This window comes from Cariama cristata, unplaced genomic scaffold (assembly GCF_000690535.1).
Source record: "Cariama cristata isolate BGI_N322 unplaced genomic scaffold, ASM69053v1 scaffold25065, whole genome shotgun sequence".
Lineage (NCBI taxonomy): Eukaryota > Metazoa > Chordata > Aves > Cariamiformes > Cariamidae > Cariama > Cariama cristata.
In genome coordinates, this window is record NW_009617298.1 from 3,715 (window position 1) to 22,142 (window position 18,428).

Here is an 18,428-nt window from a genome sequence, read left to right on the forward strand (position 1 = left end):
GAATGCTGAATTCATATGAGTAAAAAACCATATGCATACTTCTTTGCTTTACGGGAAAACTTGTTCTCTGTGGGTTTGTTTACTTGATGGCATATTAAACAAAAGGTACCAGAGTTTTCTGCATTCTACATGCAGTGATCAAAATTAATTCTCATGATTGTGATACCATATGATTGGCGATATTCTGAGAGGGATAGTTAGCACTCTTTTCAAACAGTGAATGGACTAAAATAATAGTTACAGCAGCTAGTAGCACCTCTGTACTAGTAGGTGGGGATAATTGCCAGATACATCTTTATGCTGATCTGTTTGTAATACCACAGCCATGATACAGAGTAGCTCTGGTAGTAGAACAGCAGCAGAAATCTACAAGTTCAGGTACAGCTTTCCTTTTTCAGCTGCAGGTGTACCTAGAGGACCTATGTAAGGAATTAGACAAAGAAGGTGAAGATAGACTGAGAAGCTGTTTCAGAAGGGGGGTTTCCCTCAACAGCTACCTTTTATATATTCGTGGTTCTAGGTTCAAGAAGCATGCAAGAACTGTTGAGAGAAAATTTTCTAGCAGCTGCATAACTTGACTGGTGCGGGTTGATATGAAGGAGACGGGTGAAACGTACCAGGAAAAGATGTCAACCATGGTGGATCTGAAAGGGTAACCTGGTGATCCAGGCTAGAGGTTGCATTTGCACTTGCATAACAGTATTTAGATGATCCATGTGACGCACAATAAAGAAAGTGCCTATTTCTGAAGGCTAAAATGAGATACCTGAGTCATTGCTGGTGGTTCACTATAGTGTTGGCACCTGACATTACATGAGGCTGCAAGGGCACAGGTCCTTACAACAGTATCAAAGAAAAGGTAGTTCTGATGCAGTATTGCTTCATCTTCTGTTTTTAAAATCTCATTTTGTATTCTAGCCAGAGGGAATCAAAGTTTACTGCATCAGGGCATAGTCTCAAACTGCGCCAGGGGAAGTTTAGGCTAGAAATGAGGAGGCCTTTCTTCACAGAAAGGGTCGTTAGGCATTGGAATGGGCTGCCCAGGGAGGTGGTGGAGTCCACATCCCTGGAGGTGTTTCAGAAAAGGCTGGTGGCGGCACTTAGTGCCATGGTCCAGTTGACATGGGGGTGTTAGGGCAAAGGTTGGACTTGATGACCTCAGAGGTCTCTTCCAACCAAATCAATTCTGTGATTCTGTAATTCTGTGATTAATGCTAATTTGAGATGAGTTTCAGGCACTTGGGACGAGGGGTATTTTTGTTTCACGGTATGAACATCATGGTGTACTACTTGCTTGCATTTTGGTTATTATCATTCTATGACTCATATTACATTTGAAAATGGCATTGCTAACAGTTTTAAGATTAAAAAGCCATTAAGATTTATGTGTGTATTTTAAAAGCCTTTCCAAGCTTAACATTGATAATGTTAAAGTTTCAAGGATTTGTCGATATAAAAAAATATAAGGAATTTTACTTTAAAAAATCATGTTATGTTTTAATTATGATATTGTAAATCTAACAAATTTTCTCCAATTTCCTGTAATAATTATCAAAACAAGGGGTATGCACCATTCAAGCACCAAAAAAGAGAGATGCAATAAACACATATCTGTGTTAAGGAACTCTTTTTTTAGTGTAGTGCAGTCAGAAGTTGAGTGTGCAGGATATGAAACGCAGAGTGTGTGGGACCGGTGCTCGACCCAGAGCACAGCCTACAGATGGAGGACTCCAGTATGTCTGCATGGGCACTGGGAGGGCAGACATTCGGAGAGCTGGCTGAACAGCTGGGATGTGAAAGATTACCAGAAAGCAAGGAAGCATTTTCATGCTAGCATTCACACAAGATGGTGGTATCAACTACCAGGAGTAAGAGCATCTGCTTACATTAAGGCTCGGTTTGCACAGTCATTTACAGTAGAGGAGCATGTTAGTTAGCTTACCATTCTTCAGCAATGTGCTGGCAGCACGCTCAGCAGTTGAAGGCTCACTGGCAATAGGGATGTTACCTCTGAGCGCATGGCTCAGTTTGTGTTTGGTTACGTGCAGTTCTGCTAAAGTAGAGTTCCTAATTGCTTGGCACATACTTGGTTGCGATGTCCCCCAAAAACATATGCCAGATTGTAATGTTTGTGACACAAAATGACATTCTGTGCTAATTTCGGGTATTAAAATCCTCTCCAACACTTCCTAGGATGGAATAGTTACAGGCATACTGCTGTGCTTTTTATCATTAACCCTTCCATAGGTTCTTGCTAAATTATTCAGATGCTGCACCATCTTTTGTCTTTGTGTGACTGTCTCTATGGCAATTATTTCATAAAATAACAGCTATGCTCATTTTAAGGAAATAGCTATGCTCATTTTAACAAACCGTCATGCCACAGAGATATCAGAATGACTGCAAACTGATTAGCGATCATAAAGGCACTTTATGTGCACGCAGAGGTGCACACAGGGGTGTGTACCATCAGCAGTCAAGAGAATACATAGCTTTTGATTTTTTATCAACCAAAGAACCAATTAAATTATAACCAGTGGCTATCACTTTTACTTTGCGGAAAATGTCAGTGAGATAAATAATATTATTAAAAGGAAAATGGAGTATGTCATAACTCAATGTCACAGCATTCTTAGATTATTTTAAGTGAAGAAACTTGTTTATAAGAAGGCTAAATTTATTATCATGAAAAGTAATAGCTTACAATAAATTTTTTGCATCAGTTTAGATATCAGGAGGGATAGTTAACAGATCTATGAAAGAATACAATTGTTGGTTTTATCGACAGGAAATTCAATACAGGCTTCTAATCAAAACCAAAAAAACCAAAGAAGACACTTGAAAATTATGCAGCAGTATGAGGAAATGGAAATGAAATGCAGATTAAACCTCAGTTGTACAATGAATAGTCACTATGACAGATGAAAAAAGTGAAGAGAAAGCAGGTGTACCACTAACAGTTTACTAACAGTATTACTGGTTGAGATAAGGGAGAGAGAGTCGGCAGTGGAGAAATAACATCGGTTTTATTTCTACCTTCATTTAGATATGGCAGTAATTGGATGCACTGCTATGTAAATTGTTACAGAGGGAAAACTGTGGAAATTTTCACAAAGATCAGATTATAGCATTGAAGAGAGTAGTTTGAAGATTTTTAATAAGAATTTTTTTTCATGGCCAAGATTTGATTGCAACAACTAAAGATGACAAATTTCAATAGATTCCAATATATGATAAAGATAAAATAAAAGTATGTCTTCTAAAGAAAGTAATAAAGCTGTATGTTAGAGTAATTTATAAATAGAATCTCTTATTCAGGAAAAAAAAAAGTAAAGCAATTACAACTAGAACAGGAAACAAGAAAGGTATTTAAAAAGTTCTAAAAGAGAAGTGGAAAAGAAGTTGAAAAGTTTGTCAACAGTTAACTCATGTGAGAACAGGATATGCAGAGAACAGATGCCACTAAAAAAATTGTGCAGAAAGTAAATGTTTACAGAAAGTGAAACGGAAGAGATGCTACTCCTCTAAAGTTTAAAAATTCAGTGCATCATTCCACTGGCTAAAAACAGTCAGTGAAAGGTTTTCTTTCACTCCAGTGAGATACGTGCCTCTTTTTGTACTTAGTATAAAAATGTCTATATCCAACATCCTATGAGCTCTGAACATGCTGAAAGTGATTAGAAGTTGTGTTATTTTCAAAAAACAAATGAAGTTGATAAAAATAATTTATTTCAATAAATGACATGAAGCAAGTATTACAGTGGTAGGTCTGCTAAAGGCTTTTATAAAAATACCATCTGAACTAGTATCTCAATTCTGATCTAGTATTTCAATTTAAGTAAACTAAGAATAAATTGAAGTCTTTAAGGATTGACAATGAACAGATGTTTTTTGGCGATGTGTAATTAATCATAGTGATAGAAAATAGGCTGATTTTTTTTCCATATGACTTGATGAAAATTAAGTTTTATAGAAAATTTATGGGCTCATATACATAGTTAAGCAATTTGTTCAATAGCTAAGTCTTCTTTGTAACAGTCCAAAGGCAGCTCTGAATGTTAATGGAATAAAATTCCCCTTCTTTATTTTACGGAGAGGAATTAGGCAGAAGTGTACATTGTCTCCTTTATCTTTTTCCCAAACTCTAGAATCCTAGGTTAAGTGGATAAGAAGCAGTAAGTCAGGAAAATAAAAGGTTCAGGAGCATTTCAGTAAACAGTTTTATTTGATTATAAAATTTTTTTCTAACTACAATTTTCACTGGAAGTTGAACAGATCTATGAGTTCTAGAAAGATTCTGAATTTAAATAAATCGTTGCAAATCTGAAATGCCAGCTGTAGATTTACAGATTGAGAGAAGCTAGCAGTTCATAAAACAATGGAAGGTAACTGGGCAATAAACTGTGAAAAATACTTCAGGAAAAAAATCTCATATACCCTTGAAGGACTTTATAATTTTGATATGAAATAGACATTTCTACAAATAAAAAGTTTTAGAGTGTTTAAAGTATTATGCAATTTCTTGCGTATAAAATTATCCAGAGCCAAATTTTCTATAATCTATATATTTTTTAATATATTCGTAAAATCATCATATATAAAGTTAGGATGGATATGGAATAAAGAAATCTCCATACTCAAGTTCAGATACTTCGTATATATCTGCTAAATGGTATATATCAGCTGATTTCAACATTGTTTGACACTGTCCAGACAAAGTTTCATTTTTTTTAAATTAATATGTTGCTCCTATATAAGGGACAGTATAAAAGGGCAACTGAAAGGGCAACTTTGCTTTCAGTTTCTGTCGGCCCGTCTAATACACCATAAATTAACCATATACCGTTATTTTGTTACTTAGGACACATCATATTCCTAAAGTAACGATGTAAATCATTGTCTATTACTGACAATGAAGTTGAGGTGTAAGGGATGTATTCCAAATTTAACCTCAGAAGTTTGGGAAAATATCTAATGTTTATGTTGCAGATATTGTACAAATCTCTATGAAATCCACCACACGGTCCCCCAAAGACAAGTTCTTTTTCAAAATGCACTCAATTCTGTGCTTCCTAGTGGAATAAAAACTTATTATTATTATACAAGTCACCTTGTTATTTAAGTCATTTTCCACAAATGGAATGAGAAAACAGAGCGTAAAAGTTGAACAAGCAATTAAGAATTGTGGCTCGCTTTCATGCCAGCTGTTGAATAACTTCCTCCAACAAACTCTGCTTTCATCAATATGTACCCCTAGTGCGAAGTCCTGTGCCCATAAGCAACTTAATATTCAACTTCTCCTACTCTTGTCCATTGAGGTTTGGGCCTGGATACTTTCAACTCAACTTATGCTTATTTGACAGTTCATCCCTGAAAGAGTGAGAGAATATCAAACAGCATTTAAGCTAGGCAAATAGTCCTGAATATGCTAAATACTCTGATTTTGACTTCAGGAAGACTTAAGATAGGTGAAGTGAGATTCCACCTACATTTGAAGGCATCATTTAGCTTTCCCATTTCTTTCTTTCTGATGTTGAAAAGTGGTTATTTCCATCAGAATTAAAATAAAATCTTAGCAATGTAAATAAAAATTTGTTTTCTCCCTTATTCTTTATTTGAAAAAATAAATATCTTTTTTATATTATTAGAGCTTCTTCATGTGAAGCTGAACTTCAGGAATTAGTGCATCAAATTGACATCATGGTAAACAGCAAGAAACTGGAATGTGAAAGGAAGATGAAAGCTTTAGAAGCAAAGATGGATATCCAGGATCAAGAATTAGCAAGTGCCCAAAGCAAACTGGATCAAAAAGGTCAAGAGGTATTTAAGAATATCACGTTCTATAAAGAAAGTATTTATTCTGGTAGTTAGTTAATAGTATGCTCTAAATGCTCTATAAGATGACCTGTTTGTTCTATCATGTAAAAATACCAAACATCTTTTAAAGGTCACTAATTATCCTTAGTGTTTTGTTTTAAAGTGTGCTTCAGTTCTGAAAAGTGATTGTAAAAATGTCATTGGAAGTCTCATATTACTTCTATTTCCCTAAAGTCTAAATCAAATATTCTCAGTTTAGCTGTAAAAAGATGATTTGATGTTTTTTCTAAACGCCAACACTTCCAGTTTCATCAAAAATTTTAAATGGAAATGTACAGTTCAAAAAGTTTCACAAAATTAAGTCTTTGTAATTCCTGTTTATACCTGATTTTTATCATTTTACATGACATACTCTCTTTGTGTGATAATTTTATTAGTAGTAGTGAAGATTCGTATTGTATTACCACTTAGACTTCTTATCAAACTGAAAGCTCCAGTGTACCTGAAGTTGTCCGTACTTCACAGTCTTGTCTGCTGAATATTCATTCAGAAGTAAATCCTAGCACAGCATTCACTTCTAGTTCAAGACGTCTGAACTTAGATGCTTACACACGGGCATCCTTGGGTGAGCTAGGTGTCTAAACTGCCAGTGGGAGTTTTGAAAATGAAATAACTCTGTAATAAGCAATTAGGAACTTGCCTTTAGTCATTGCAGTCAGAGGAGCCAGGAGAATAATTCAGCTAACCAATATTTAAAGCATCAATTGATTTGCCTGTACAGAGATGTTATCTGAAATATTTTAGCATATTCTACCTAGGTTCCAGCTGCCCCTCCAGAAAAACATAGGTGTCATGTATGCTCTTTGTCATATTTCTCAGATCTCTGTGAAATTCAGATAATTCAAGATATCTCAAACGGCAGTGTGCTTAGGGAGCTGAAATGAGTCTACAGTGGCTCCTGATAATTTGTACATAAGTAATTGCAAGTCATTTATATGATTATGTAAGACATTCAAGCAAAATTTTCACAACTGGGCACAGAAGTTCATTCATATAGTTGCGTCAGAAATGCTTTCATTAAATGGTCTTTAATGACAGATTCGTGCAGTATTATCGTTACATCATAACATAAGCATACAATGAGATTTTTTACTATAAAATCCCTAACGATGTTGACACAATCTGGATTTGTGGTATCCAGTTTTATTATTAAGTTACTGAATAAATATATATTTTTAATAATTATCTTTTAAGCAATGGTCTTCTTTCAAACTTTCAAATGACTATTCCAAAAATAATATATTTTGGAACACTTCAGAAAAGGTAAATCAAAATGCTTATTCCAACTCTAGGTGGGACTACTTCGACAGAAACTGGAAGACTTACAGAAAACTAAATATGAAATGGCTCAGAATTATGAAACTCAGCTTCAAGCACTGAAAGCTCAGGTAAGAAGAATGTCAGTTTCATTATTTTATGATTGCAGTATAAAAAGCTTATATATGCCTAATGGTATAGATGTACCTTTATGGATGTGGGAAAGATGAATCATGTCATACAAATGATGATGACCACAGCTTCCTACCAGGCTTCATTACCATTTCTGTACTGACAGGTCCAAACTCTTTGGATGGATTTTGATGTGTTTGTAATGTGTTATGAAGACAGATACTTGATTTCCTGACTTTGGACTAACAAACTAAAACCTTGGTGAATGAATAAAATAGATAATTAGATTCATGCTAATAAGACTATGATGCACATTAGAAATTTTAAGACTTAAACTGTTCTCATCATGTCTCTGCTATAAATTTTTCTGGTTTTAGTTTGCCTGATTTACAGGGATGATTAAAGTGGTCTGATAGCTTTCCATAAGGGAACATAGTATCAAAACTAGAGTAACCTAGATCATTGACATTGGGAATTTGTTTTGGCTTTAATTATTTCAGAGTGCACTTGCAGCCCAGAAAGCCAGTCGTATCCTGGGCTGCATAAAAAGAAACATGGCCAGCAGGTCGAGGGAGATAATTCGCCCCCTCCACTCTGCTCTGGTGAGACCCCCCCCTGCAGTACTGCCTTCAGCTCTGGGGTCATCAGCACAGGAAAGACATGGACCTGTTGGAGCCGATCCAGAGGAGGGCCACAAAAATTATCAGAGGGATGGAACACCTCCGCTATGAAGAAAGGCTGAGAGAGTTGGGGTTGTTCAGCCTGCAGAAGAGAAGGCTCTGGGGACATCTTATTGTGGCCTTTCAGTACTTAAGGATGGCTTGTAAGAAAGATGGAGAAAGACTTTTTACCAAGACCTGTAATGATAAAAGAAGAGGCAAGGGTTTTAAACTGAAAGAGAGCAGATTTAGATTGGACATAAGAAAGAAATTTATTTTTTTATGAGGGTGATGAGGCACTGACACAGGTTGCCCAGTGAAGTTGTGGCTGCCCCCTCCCCGGAAGTGTTCAAGGCCAGGTTGGATGGGGCTTTGAGCAACCTGGTCTGGTGGAAGGTGTCCCTGCCCACAGCAGAGGGGTTGCAATAGATGATCTTTAAAGGTTCCTTCCATCCCAAATAATTCTATGGTTCTGTGATTCTATGATTCTTTTTGACTGTGTTTGCTTTGTGCCTGTATTTTTGTTTCTTCATTATTTTCCACTTTAGTCATGAATCTAAATTCTTAGCGAACTTCAGCCTATTCTACTTCTCAGATTTTAACAAGTTAACATACACAATTCTGCATTGTTTTTCCCACTATTCTGCTGTTTCCTTCACTAGATTCTCCTACCAGAGATTTACTGTTATAATTAAAAATTTCCAATAATCACACCTATCATAGAATCATCTTGGATTGCATAAATTGGATATCATTATTTTCATTTAGAGGTAATAACATTTACCACTGAAATCCATCAAACAAATAAATGTATAACTGATTTTTAAGGTTATGTTGTCTTTAATTTGTTTTTTCTTTTATATATGGAAATCAATTTGGCAAACAGTTCTGTGAGTAACCAGAGAATGTTTTGGTTGTTATGTAATTAACACTTTTAATCATTTGGGAAAGTAGCTAGAAACAAAAGCTATTTTATAATTTACAGAAATTACAGAAAAAGAAACAACATCTTAGCACAATTATTGAGAAGATAAACATCATACATTGAAAAATGGTGTGACTTTTTACATCTAAGTTGTAAGATACCTTTAGCAATGCAGAACTATCCCTCAAAACACAGCAGATCTCTCTTTTCTCATCCTTTTTCACATTTGCTGCAATATTTTTCACTTCTTAAATTTTTTTTAATCACATCCTAAAAATTACTCAGTTTATGTTACATATTGTTGCTAAGATCTTCACTGAAACTGAACTTTCTGAAGTTGAAACTCCACATCATTTCTCATAAAGATTTTGATTTTTAAATTATTAATTACCCTACAAGTCCTTTCATAGGCAAATACAATCTATTTTCTCTTTGTGTTTTTTAAAGAATCTGACATGTCCTAACCTACAAAGCTTCTCTCTGTAAACCTGGTTGTACTTCTTGCCAAGATTCTCCTTTTTAGTTACCACTCAGACCACCTAACCTTTCTCTGAGTTTCCTGATTGCTTCTTCTTTTGTCTTTATGCAAGAAGTTTGGTTTTCTAGCTCTTAAGAATATACAACAATTTCCCAGTCTATGCCTCCAAACATTTCCTTCTTTCTCAGTCATCCTATTTATTTTACCAAAGGCTCCAGCACTGATGCCATTTGCATTTGATTTTTCGATTCCCATTCCTCTCCTTTCACCAAACTGTATTTGTTCCTGAAATATCCATCCAGTACACATTGACTAAAGAAGTAAACTGTTAAGTGCCTAAGTTAGGAGACTGCCTAGATTGTCAGCGTGATAAACCGAAAGTTTGCATGTTAGAACAATTCCAAGCATCTATGCTAGACAGTAGGACTATCCCACTCTGCTTCTCTAGCTTTCACCACATCCTTACTGAGTTTCTTTCTTAAATTATAGTGCTGCAGTGTCTACAATAGAATTACTCTAATGTCCCCAATTCTCACCTGCACAAACTCATATCTAAAATACAGAGCTTCCCTGACAATATTAATCTTTGCATTATCTCCTTTGTCTCCCTTCTTTTGCTTCTTATCCTCACTTGAAAGTTATACCTCCTTCTACACTGTATAATCCTAAGAGCTACAATTTAGTTTTGCACAAATGGTGTGTTACTATTTACCAGCAGCATTGTATCTTTCTCTGCAGATGTATTCTTAAAATCCCTCACAATTTTTGTTCCTTCCTAATCTTGGCAGAAATAGAAAGGATCACTTTTTCTAGCTCTCAGAGTGCTAGGCTACTCAGTACAAATTTCTCTCTGATATACTGCTTCTGTGGTCCTCCATGCTTTTTACCCTTGCTACTGATAAAAGCAGCTGTTCAATGAGCAACATTCCCACTGAATTGATTGTGTGCCTGTTGAATGCAGTAAAACCTGTATTTTTCTTGTACTAGGGAAATAATTCCTGATATGTAACCTGAAACTCTTAGGCCACGCTGCTGCACTTATTCAAACGTACAACATTTTGTCATAATTAAATAGCAAAAACTTTAGGGGTTCATCTTCATTACTTTTTTCTTTCATTATTTTTCTGTATTAATGTTCAGTAGTTATTCTCATTTTCAAAATGACAGAAGTCCCTCAGCAAAAGAACAAGAATCCGTTCTTGCTCTAAGCACTTCAGCAACTAATTGCCTCACTTAGACTTTTAACAGCTAGATGGCTACGTCTGAACTACCTCAGGCTCCCTTTAGAATCAATGGAGGGAAATGGACACCCCTAGAATATAATTCATGTCAGTGTATGACAAGAATTTAAGATAGCTGAAATGACTAAGCATTCAGAGGCAGCTTTTTCTAATGCAGAGTAGCTCAGGCTTGGATGTCTAACTTTCAGAAATCTGAACTTAGATGAATTCTACCACAGAACTCACTAAAATGCCTCATCTTTTTTGTTTGTTTGTTCACTTGTACGACATGCAAATAGAACAACTGGGACATTATTTTAAAAGTAAATATCTAGCATTAAATGCAAGGATTCTTGACTTTTAATCTAGTTTCCAGTTGTGATAACATCCACACTTTAATCTGTCTGAAATTAAATTCATTAAATAAATCCAATACTCAAACTAAGTCTTCTCATTTTGGCCATTCTGGTCAATTTTAGACTGATTTGCTGAAGTGTTGGATCCTGAATTTCCTAGCCTTTTTAGCATGAACAGTCTAACACCTGTCTTCATCTGATTTGGCTCTTCCTAGGCAGTTCACATATGCCATAATATTTTCAAGAGCAAAACTCCTGTTATTTGAAAAAGGATATATTTTTATCCAAAGATGTTGAGTTTCGTGTTGCTTGAGCCTGGATACTCTGACCCATTTTAAATATTTTATCTCAACTGTTCTTTGGCAAGGTCAATTTCAAATACAGGCAGCTTCTCTGCGAGACTTTTGATTTTGTTTTGAAGGTGATACCTCCACTCTGTAAGTCCATGTTACAGGATTTCTATTCAGAAATTCGAAGTTGGTCAAATCTACCCCTGGACCTCCCCATTTCATGAAACTTTCTAGTCTAGGACAATCTATCTTCTGGTCATCTTTTCAATTCTTTTTTGGTGTTCCATATTATGAATCCCCAAAATCATCTCAAATGTCTTTAGGAAGTTTCCAGATGTTTTTTTAACTCCAGTTTCTGTTCTGCATCTTTTCTGGACTTCTTTGGCCATGTTTGTTATCTGTACACCTCAATTGCTCGTTCTAGGTTGGTTCAATAGAATTCAATTCCATTTCCAATTACTTCCTTGGAAGTAATTTCTTTTCCAGACAGTAGTTCACTTGAGCAGTTAACAAAAACATGACATTTTATGGATTTTGTTTAGTTAGACAAAGAACTTTATGTTAGAGTCAGAATTTTTAAAGTCATATAATATATACCTGAATTTAAAGGAACAAAAGAACAAGAGACATGATCAGTATTCATAGTTGTAAGCTTCTTCTCTACTCAACATTCTTCGCAAAGTTCTTTTGCTCATCTTCCCTCAAGACCATATTTTTAGTGTTTCCTTTGTCAATATCCTGGTTTTCCTTTTTTTTCCAAAATCAGATCTACATATCTCTACCGGACAGTGTCAGTTTGCTGTATCAAACCTGTTAACAGCCACTAGCCCCTTTGCTTGTGTAGTACAGCTAACTGTTGATCAGAACGGTCATTTTTTTGAAGCAACTGGTACTTCTACAGGTATCTTCCCTTCTCTGCTTCTGACTCCTTTGCCTCTGACTCCTAAGCCATGCTTTCGTGGTAAGATCAATATACAGAACAGTGTTTAGGGTCTAATTCTCAGAGACACTCTTTGGTACTTAATTATTCCAGAAAAATGCAATCTTCACATACACAACATTCCAACAATTTTCATGATTAGAAAGAACCATGCAAGTTTAAAACACGTTAATGATAATCCCTCATTCTGGCTAGTGAAGCACTCTTTAAAAATGTCAACACAAGATGGCAGTAAACAAGTATAGAACATTTCATATAAACATTGTAGAGGAAATGACACTATGGGTAACAGTGCCATAAAGAACTTGTAGCTGTCAAATGAACCTGTTCGAACAGTTAGTTACCATTTATATGACAGCTTAGTCTTGTTCATCTCTAATAAATCAACTTTATTAATTGATTCTTTGTTACGTTGGTTAAATATTTAGAATGCTGAAGCTGCAGTTGGCGATTCTAGTTTAAAGAAAATTTTGGGCACGTGATCATCTTTGATAGATTCTGTATATTCAACTCTGCTTTCATTTTTAGTTTTCAAAGTTGACACATAGTTATGAAAAGCTACAGTCACATCAGTTAAAACAAAAAAAGGTTGAAAGTAGAGAAAAATGTGAGGAAAGTCTAGAGACACCATCTGAACTGAGCAATTTATACAAGAAATCGGAGGTAAGAATATGTTATTATATTCTAATTTTAATATGCCTTTAGAACTAATTTGTGGTTTACAGTTGTAAACTTTAATTTTCTGATAATTCTACAAAAATTATGTGATTTTCTTGTTCTAGCAAAAAAAGGTGCATAGTTTAATATTCAGGTCTTAATATTATTTTATCCAAGTTTTATTAGGTTTTTTGGTAGTTTTATGAGTTAATATAGGTAATTTTCTTCATAAGTGTAACTATAAATAAATATTACTTTTTTCCTGATTAATATATGTGTACTGGATAATATAATCTCTTGAGGCATGAGACCTTTTACATATGCAGGATACTGTCACATAATACCTACCATTAATTCAAGTTTTATAGACCTGAGGACAACTTTGACCTTGTAGGGCTAGACAGAAAAAGGATTTAGGATTGGAAAACTGCTTGTTACACACATCTCTTGTCAGCACCTATGTGCCTGAGGCAATCCACAGCCTTGACCTCAGTGCCTGGTTTCCCTAGGTAACTGCAGGAGGAAGCACTAGGCACTTAAAAATACATTCCACAGAATCCAGCATACTGAGTTGGGGACTAGATAATATGAGATGTTGAGGACAGGATTCGGTCATATTCGCTATCCCTCTGAACACAGAAGGGATTTTAGCTGACTTATTCTTGGATACAGGAAGATACTGTTTTCTAATCATAATTCCTGGCCTTAACTTCTCAGAGTTAGTATGATCTGTGGAATAATCCAATATTTATTGAGCCACCAGGAGGGTTAGCCAGCACAGAGAACTGGCATACAGAGAGCGTGCGTCCAAGTGGTGGCTTCTCCCCAAATACTCTTCTGGCTACATTCGCTGCTGCAGAAACTGATATCCAGTCTTATTTCTTATAACTGAGCGACGTAATCTCTAGCTGTGCTAATTTTTGCTGCTTCTTTTTTACTTATCCAATAAATTTGCTGGTATCCTGTGCAAAGTGAAATGACTTCAAAAGGAAGAATTCCAGATCCTGTTGAAAAATAACATTAGTTTGTTAGGTAGAAAACTAACATGGGAAGATTCTGGTTCAGATTCTGTCTGGAAAGAAGATTATTAAACTGAATCTTGCACATACAGGGAGAACAGTCTAACCACTAGTCTGATGAAGCATAGGAGGATCACAAAAAAAATTTACATTTTCTCTGGCCACCATTTGTAAAGAGCATAATAAAGCAGTGTGTGCTTCAAGCGTTTACTAAACTGGGTCCTCTAGGGAAAGTAAGCAGAGGAATACCAGTTGAAAGTGTGAGCTAGTTGCCTAGCTGCTAAGCATTGTGAAAACTTACAGGCTTGTGATGTAGATTTATGTAGATATATTATTTAGATGATTTAGACACTTTGAGAACTTTACAATCAAAAAAATAAGATCTAGTAGATTTTAAGTATTTCCACACTTAAGCTGCAATTAAGCAGGGTTTTAGGACCTTTATTTTGGACTTGCCTATCCTCAATATTATTCTGTAAGATATAGGACTAACTTCTGCTAACTTCAGGTGCCTGCACCCGCATAACACAACACATCCTAGACACATTCTAGCTCTACATAATGTTACTGTCTCTTCCACATGGAAGAGTCCCTACCATCAGAAAAGCTACTACACTTTGGACTGCAGCATAGCTGCCAACATCTGCTACTACAAGAATAATAGATGCATTATACATCTATCATTGACTAAATATATCACTACTGTGAAACTATCTGATCCAGCTAATTTGAGAACAACCTTATTCAAGATTAAAATGTGAAAATAATGTAACACAATGCTATAATTTGATTAATTATGCAGTATGAAAAATGAGTGCTTGGAATATATTCAGCAAATTCTAGTATTCAGGAAATAATTACCATGTTGAAAATCTACTAAGTTCAGCAGTGCTTTAGTAAGGCCTTGAACCTGCAGTCCTCATTAAGTAGTCTGAAACTCCATTTGTATCACATTTTGTAAAATGGGAAGATGTTTATTGGTTTAAAATGCCAAGGCAGATATTAGGAAAGCTATAAGAGAAGATGTGTATTAATCTAGGTTGGAAAGCATTCAATTTTGTTTCAGTAGAAAATAAAACCTTATTTTTTTAAATTTAGGGAATACACCAGTTTAGGCTAATTATAAAAAATCACCTATCTTTTTGGAACCAACATTTCCCTTGTGAAAAAGGAAGTTCTCATAACAGCTTATAAGTATTATAGTTTTCACTGTATAAAACAGTATACTGTTATTTTGCTAATTCTTCAAACTAAAAGAGCAACAGCTCTAGTAACTGGAATTCTACTTATTTTATAGGATACTGTCTTTAAAGTCTAGTTGTGAACATATAAGATCTGGTATGATTTAAAAGCAAATTCAAATACACTATAAATAGGAATATAAGTGCAAATACAACAACAGTATTAGATAAATCTGATATAATAGAATTTGTTAAACAAGTTTCTGTTTAAACTAGGTGAACTCTGAACCAGAAGCAGCAATTGTAAAGAGAGCAAGAAGTAAAATTTATTCACAGTAGCTGCTGTCCCATTTGTTCAAAAAAAAAAAAAAAGAAAAAAGAAAAAAGCAAGCTCTCAAAACATTGGTCTGAATATTAAGGGTATGATTCCCTGCTGATTACTCTGCTTGACACTGTTATAGCTTTAGAGTCACAGGATCTACCCTCCAATAAAATAGGTGTATTATAGTCATAGCTCTAAGATTTACAGCAATGGAAGTATTTTAAAATATTTTGTTATTTTTATTCAATGATTATGCTTACAACCCATTTTTTTCAGATTAACAGCCCTTAAGACTGGATTTTTTCTGGTTGGGATGACTGGATGGCTGGATTATATAATTGTTCTTTTTTTCTTCATTCCAAAATTATGAAAAGATTACGTATTAATTAAAAGCCTAGATTTTTCTTAGTTTTTTAATAACAAAGTTATTTAGATAAAGGAAAAAAGTTATTTTCCCTGTGTTTACTAGCCTTGTTTTGCTGTCTTTCAGGAATTTAAGGCAAAATCAAGAGAATGGGATAAGAAGGGGACAATCTGCCAAAATGATCTCATTTATTTAGATGCTCAACAAAAATTATTGCCCGAGAAATGTAATTTTTTTCAGGTAAAATGCCTACCTTCCTGCTTTGTGAAGAAAATGAGCTGTTACCTCAGCTAGAGTTATTTAAACTTAATTTAAAAAATCTGAACAGCACTAAGCTTATAGTGAATCTGACAATACATGGATATATTGGTAGTGAATACATTGCTTTAGGTCAGGCAGACCCATACTGAAAGATCTAATGATACATACAGTTATTTTAATTCATTTTTCTCATGAAAATGAGAAAATGAATAAGTATCATGATGAAAATTACAACATTTCTGATTAAAAAAAACTTTTTACTTTTTACATATACTGTGGAGATAATTCTATGCTATTTACTAATACGCAATTAATTGCGATGAGAAGTTATTGAAAAGTATCTTACCAAGTAAGTAGTAGATGCCATTACTATGTTGACTCAAATATAAAGTTCTCTCAAATCTAAGATAGCTCTCATTTTTTTGAAGATCATAAATATACATCATTATAATTTACGCAGAAAAATGAGTTTCTATATGCTACTCCAGAATCACACCTGGAGTTGTTTGTTGGATCACTTATCCTTTTTTATCATATTTTTCAGCTTTCAAGTTACCATTCAGTCCTTGGCTGACTTTGTTATTCTTTTTTACTTGCCAATTTGCTTATTACTTTCTTTATTAAGCCTATTGATCTAGCATATTTTTATTTTTTTTAATTCATTCCAATCCAGATCAAAATATTGATTTAATGATGTCTTGATGACCTAACCTGGTCTAGAAAAAATTAGAAAATAACTTAAAAATTAACTGGACCACAAGACAGCTCAAAAATTAAGTAAGAGGAAGCCAATTATGTTGCTGACTGGTAATCCCCTTTTCCACTGTTACTAAGCTCACTGGATCTTAATCTAGCGAAACATTTTCATAACAATTCCTGTGAGACTCTTTACTCATATCCAGCATTTCCAAGGATAACAGTTAAGTTTTGGGTTTAGATGCTGAAAGCATTATATTGCAACTATTGAACTTCCATGCAGATGTGTTGATTATACAGTTAGACAAGTCAAAATACAGTACTTAAGGTGATCATTCACATTTTTCTGTTGAGGCTTCCACTGCCATCAGTGAACTTTCTTTGAAGACAATTTTCTTCACAACTGTAACATAACACCGACTAATTTATTAAATAGAAGTTATTAAATAGAAGTCTGATGGACTGTTACTCCTTAACTATTTCAAAAACATTAACTGGTCCTGTGTCTTTGCCTCAAATTCCTCTTTTGTGAGGTCCTTGATTTCTAGTTGGAATCTTGCACTATATTTTTCACAGGATGCTTTGACGTTTTGGTATGTCAGACTCCATAACTTAGATGTCAAGGTGACCTCAACTTGATCTCTGCACATGATATATGGTTTCCAGGTTATATTTTGTTGCCATTTTTCTGCTAATTCTCAGTCTCCTGAAAGATTACTGCTGCTTGTTAATTTCCCAGTAGAGGGATCCATGTGGATAGTTTTTTTAACAGCAAAAACAGTTACCATAGTAATTATGCTTCTTCATGATGCCTGTGAATTCACAAATACTGGCCATACCAATTTTCTGAAGTTTTGGATTTATGATTTTAATTAGTACAAGAAACTGAATGGAGTGTGGGACTCTGCAGAATGTACAAATGAGTCTTCCCCAAGTTTAAGGATAATGATACCGAAGTACAGTTCCTCTAGTAACTGAGCTGTTTATACATGAAGTATGTAATGCTAGCCCTCTAGTCAAAGGTTAATGTCTGTCCTGAGGCACACACACACACAACTCCTACTGAGTTCAATGAATCAAAGAAGAACATTTCTTTCAAATTATTTTTATAGGTAACTGCTTTGAGTAGGTCATCATAACCACCTTTTTCACTTTTGAGGCTAATTAAGTGCTAGGGAGATACACAGCAGAGGAGAAAAATCCTTGAAAAAATTCTGTGCCCTTGAAAGTTTCTGAAACATTTTTTTCTACTGAGGAAAAGGAGCTGAAAAAGGAAGTAACCTTTAGAGAAGTAATGCAAACTGTTCCAATTGTGCCATCTTTTCTAAGCAAATCCTGGTGAAGATGGAAATACCTTTATGATTTTAGTAGTAACAGTTTTGTCCTAGCAATTGACATACAATTATTGAATTGATTTTAAAATATTTTCTTGTTTTATAGATGCAGACCCAGAATTATCAATTCCATATAAGCAATAAGAAACAAAACCAAGAAGAGGTAATTACCTATGGCCAGTCTGAAAGTGAAAAGGATGAGTTGATTATTGAAAAGCTAAAGGCAACTGTGAATGAAATAGCAATAAACAAGAATAAACTAGAAGAGGAAAATCTGAAACTCCGGAAGGATCTAAAAATGTACCAAAACCACTGCCAGGTAATAGTTTTTCTTTTTCATGATGACTGTGGAATTAATGTTGGAGAATTAATTACTTAAGAGTATACTTTAAAAAGTTGTACTGAGGTGCCTGTATAAAAGATCTGTACATTAGGTATATTCTTTGCAGGAATGAAGAAT

At 34.7% G+C, this 18,428-nt stretch overlaps 1 protein-coding gene across 1 annotated transcript in view; it reads left to right on the plus strand.

The window, feature by feature from the left end:
- Positions 1-18,287, plus strand: part of LOC104161905 (deuterosome protein 1-like) — a gene marked incomplete at its 3' end in the record, with an annotated part of 20,618 nt that extends 2,331 nt beyond the window's left edge. The window contains exons 2-6 of the mRNA XM_009700487.1: positions 5,649-5,820; positions 7,170-7,265; positions 12,663-12,797; positions 15,804-15,917; positions 18,075-18,287. Coding sequence (XP_009698789.1) covers positions 5,649-5,820; positions 7,170-7,265; positions 12,663-12,797; positions 15,804-15,917; positions 18,075-18,287 — 730 coding nt within the window. The remainder of the gene's footprint in view (positions 1-5,648; positions 5,821-7,169; positions 7,266-12,662; positions 12,798-15,803; positions 15,918-18,074) is intronic.
- Between the last annotated feature and the right edge of the window lie 141 nt (positions 18,288-18,428).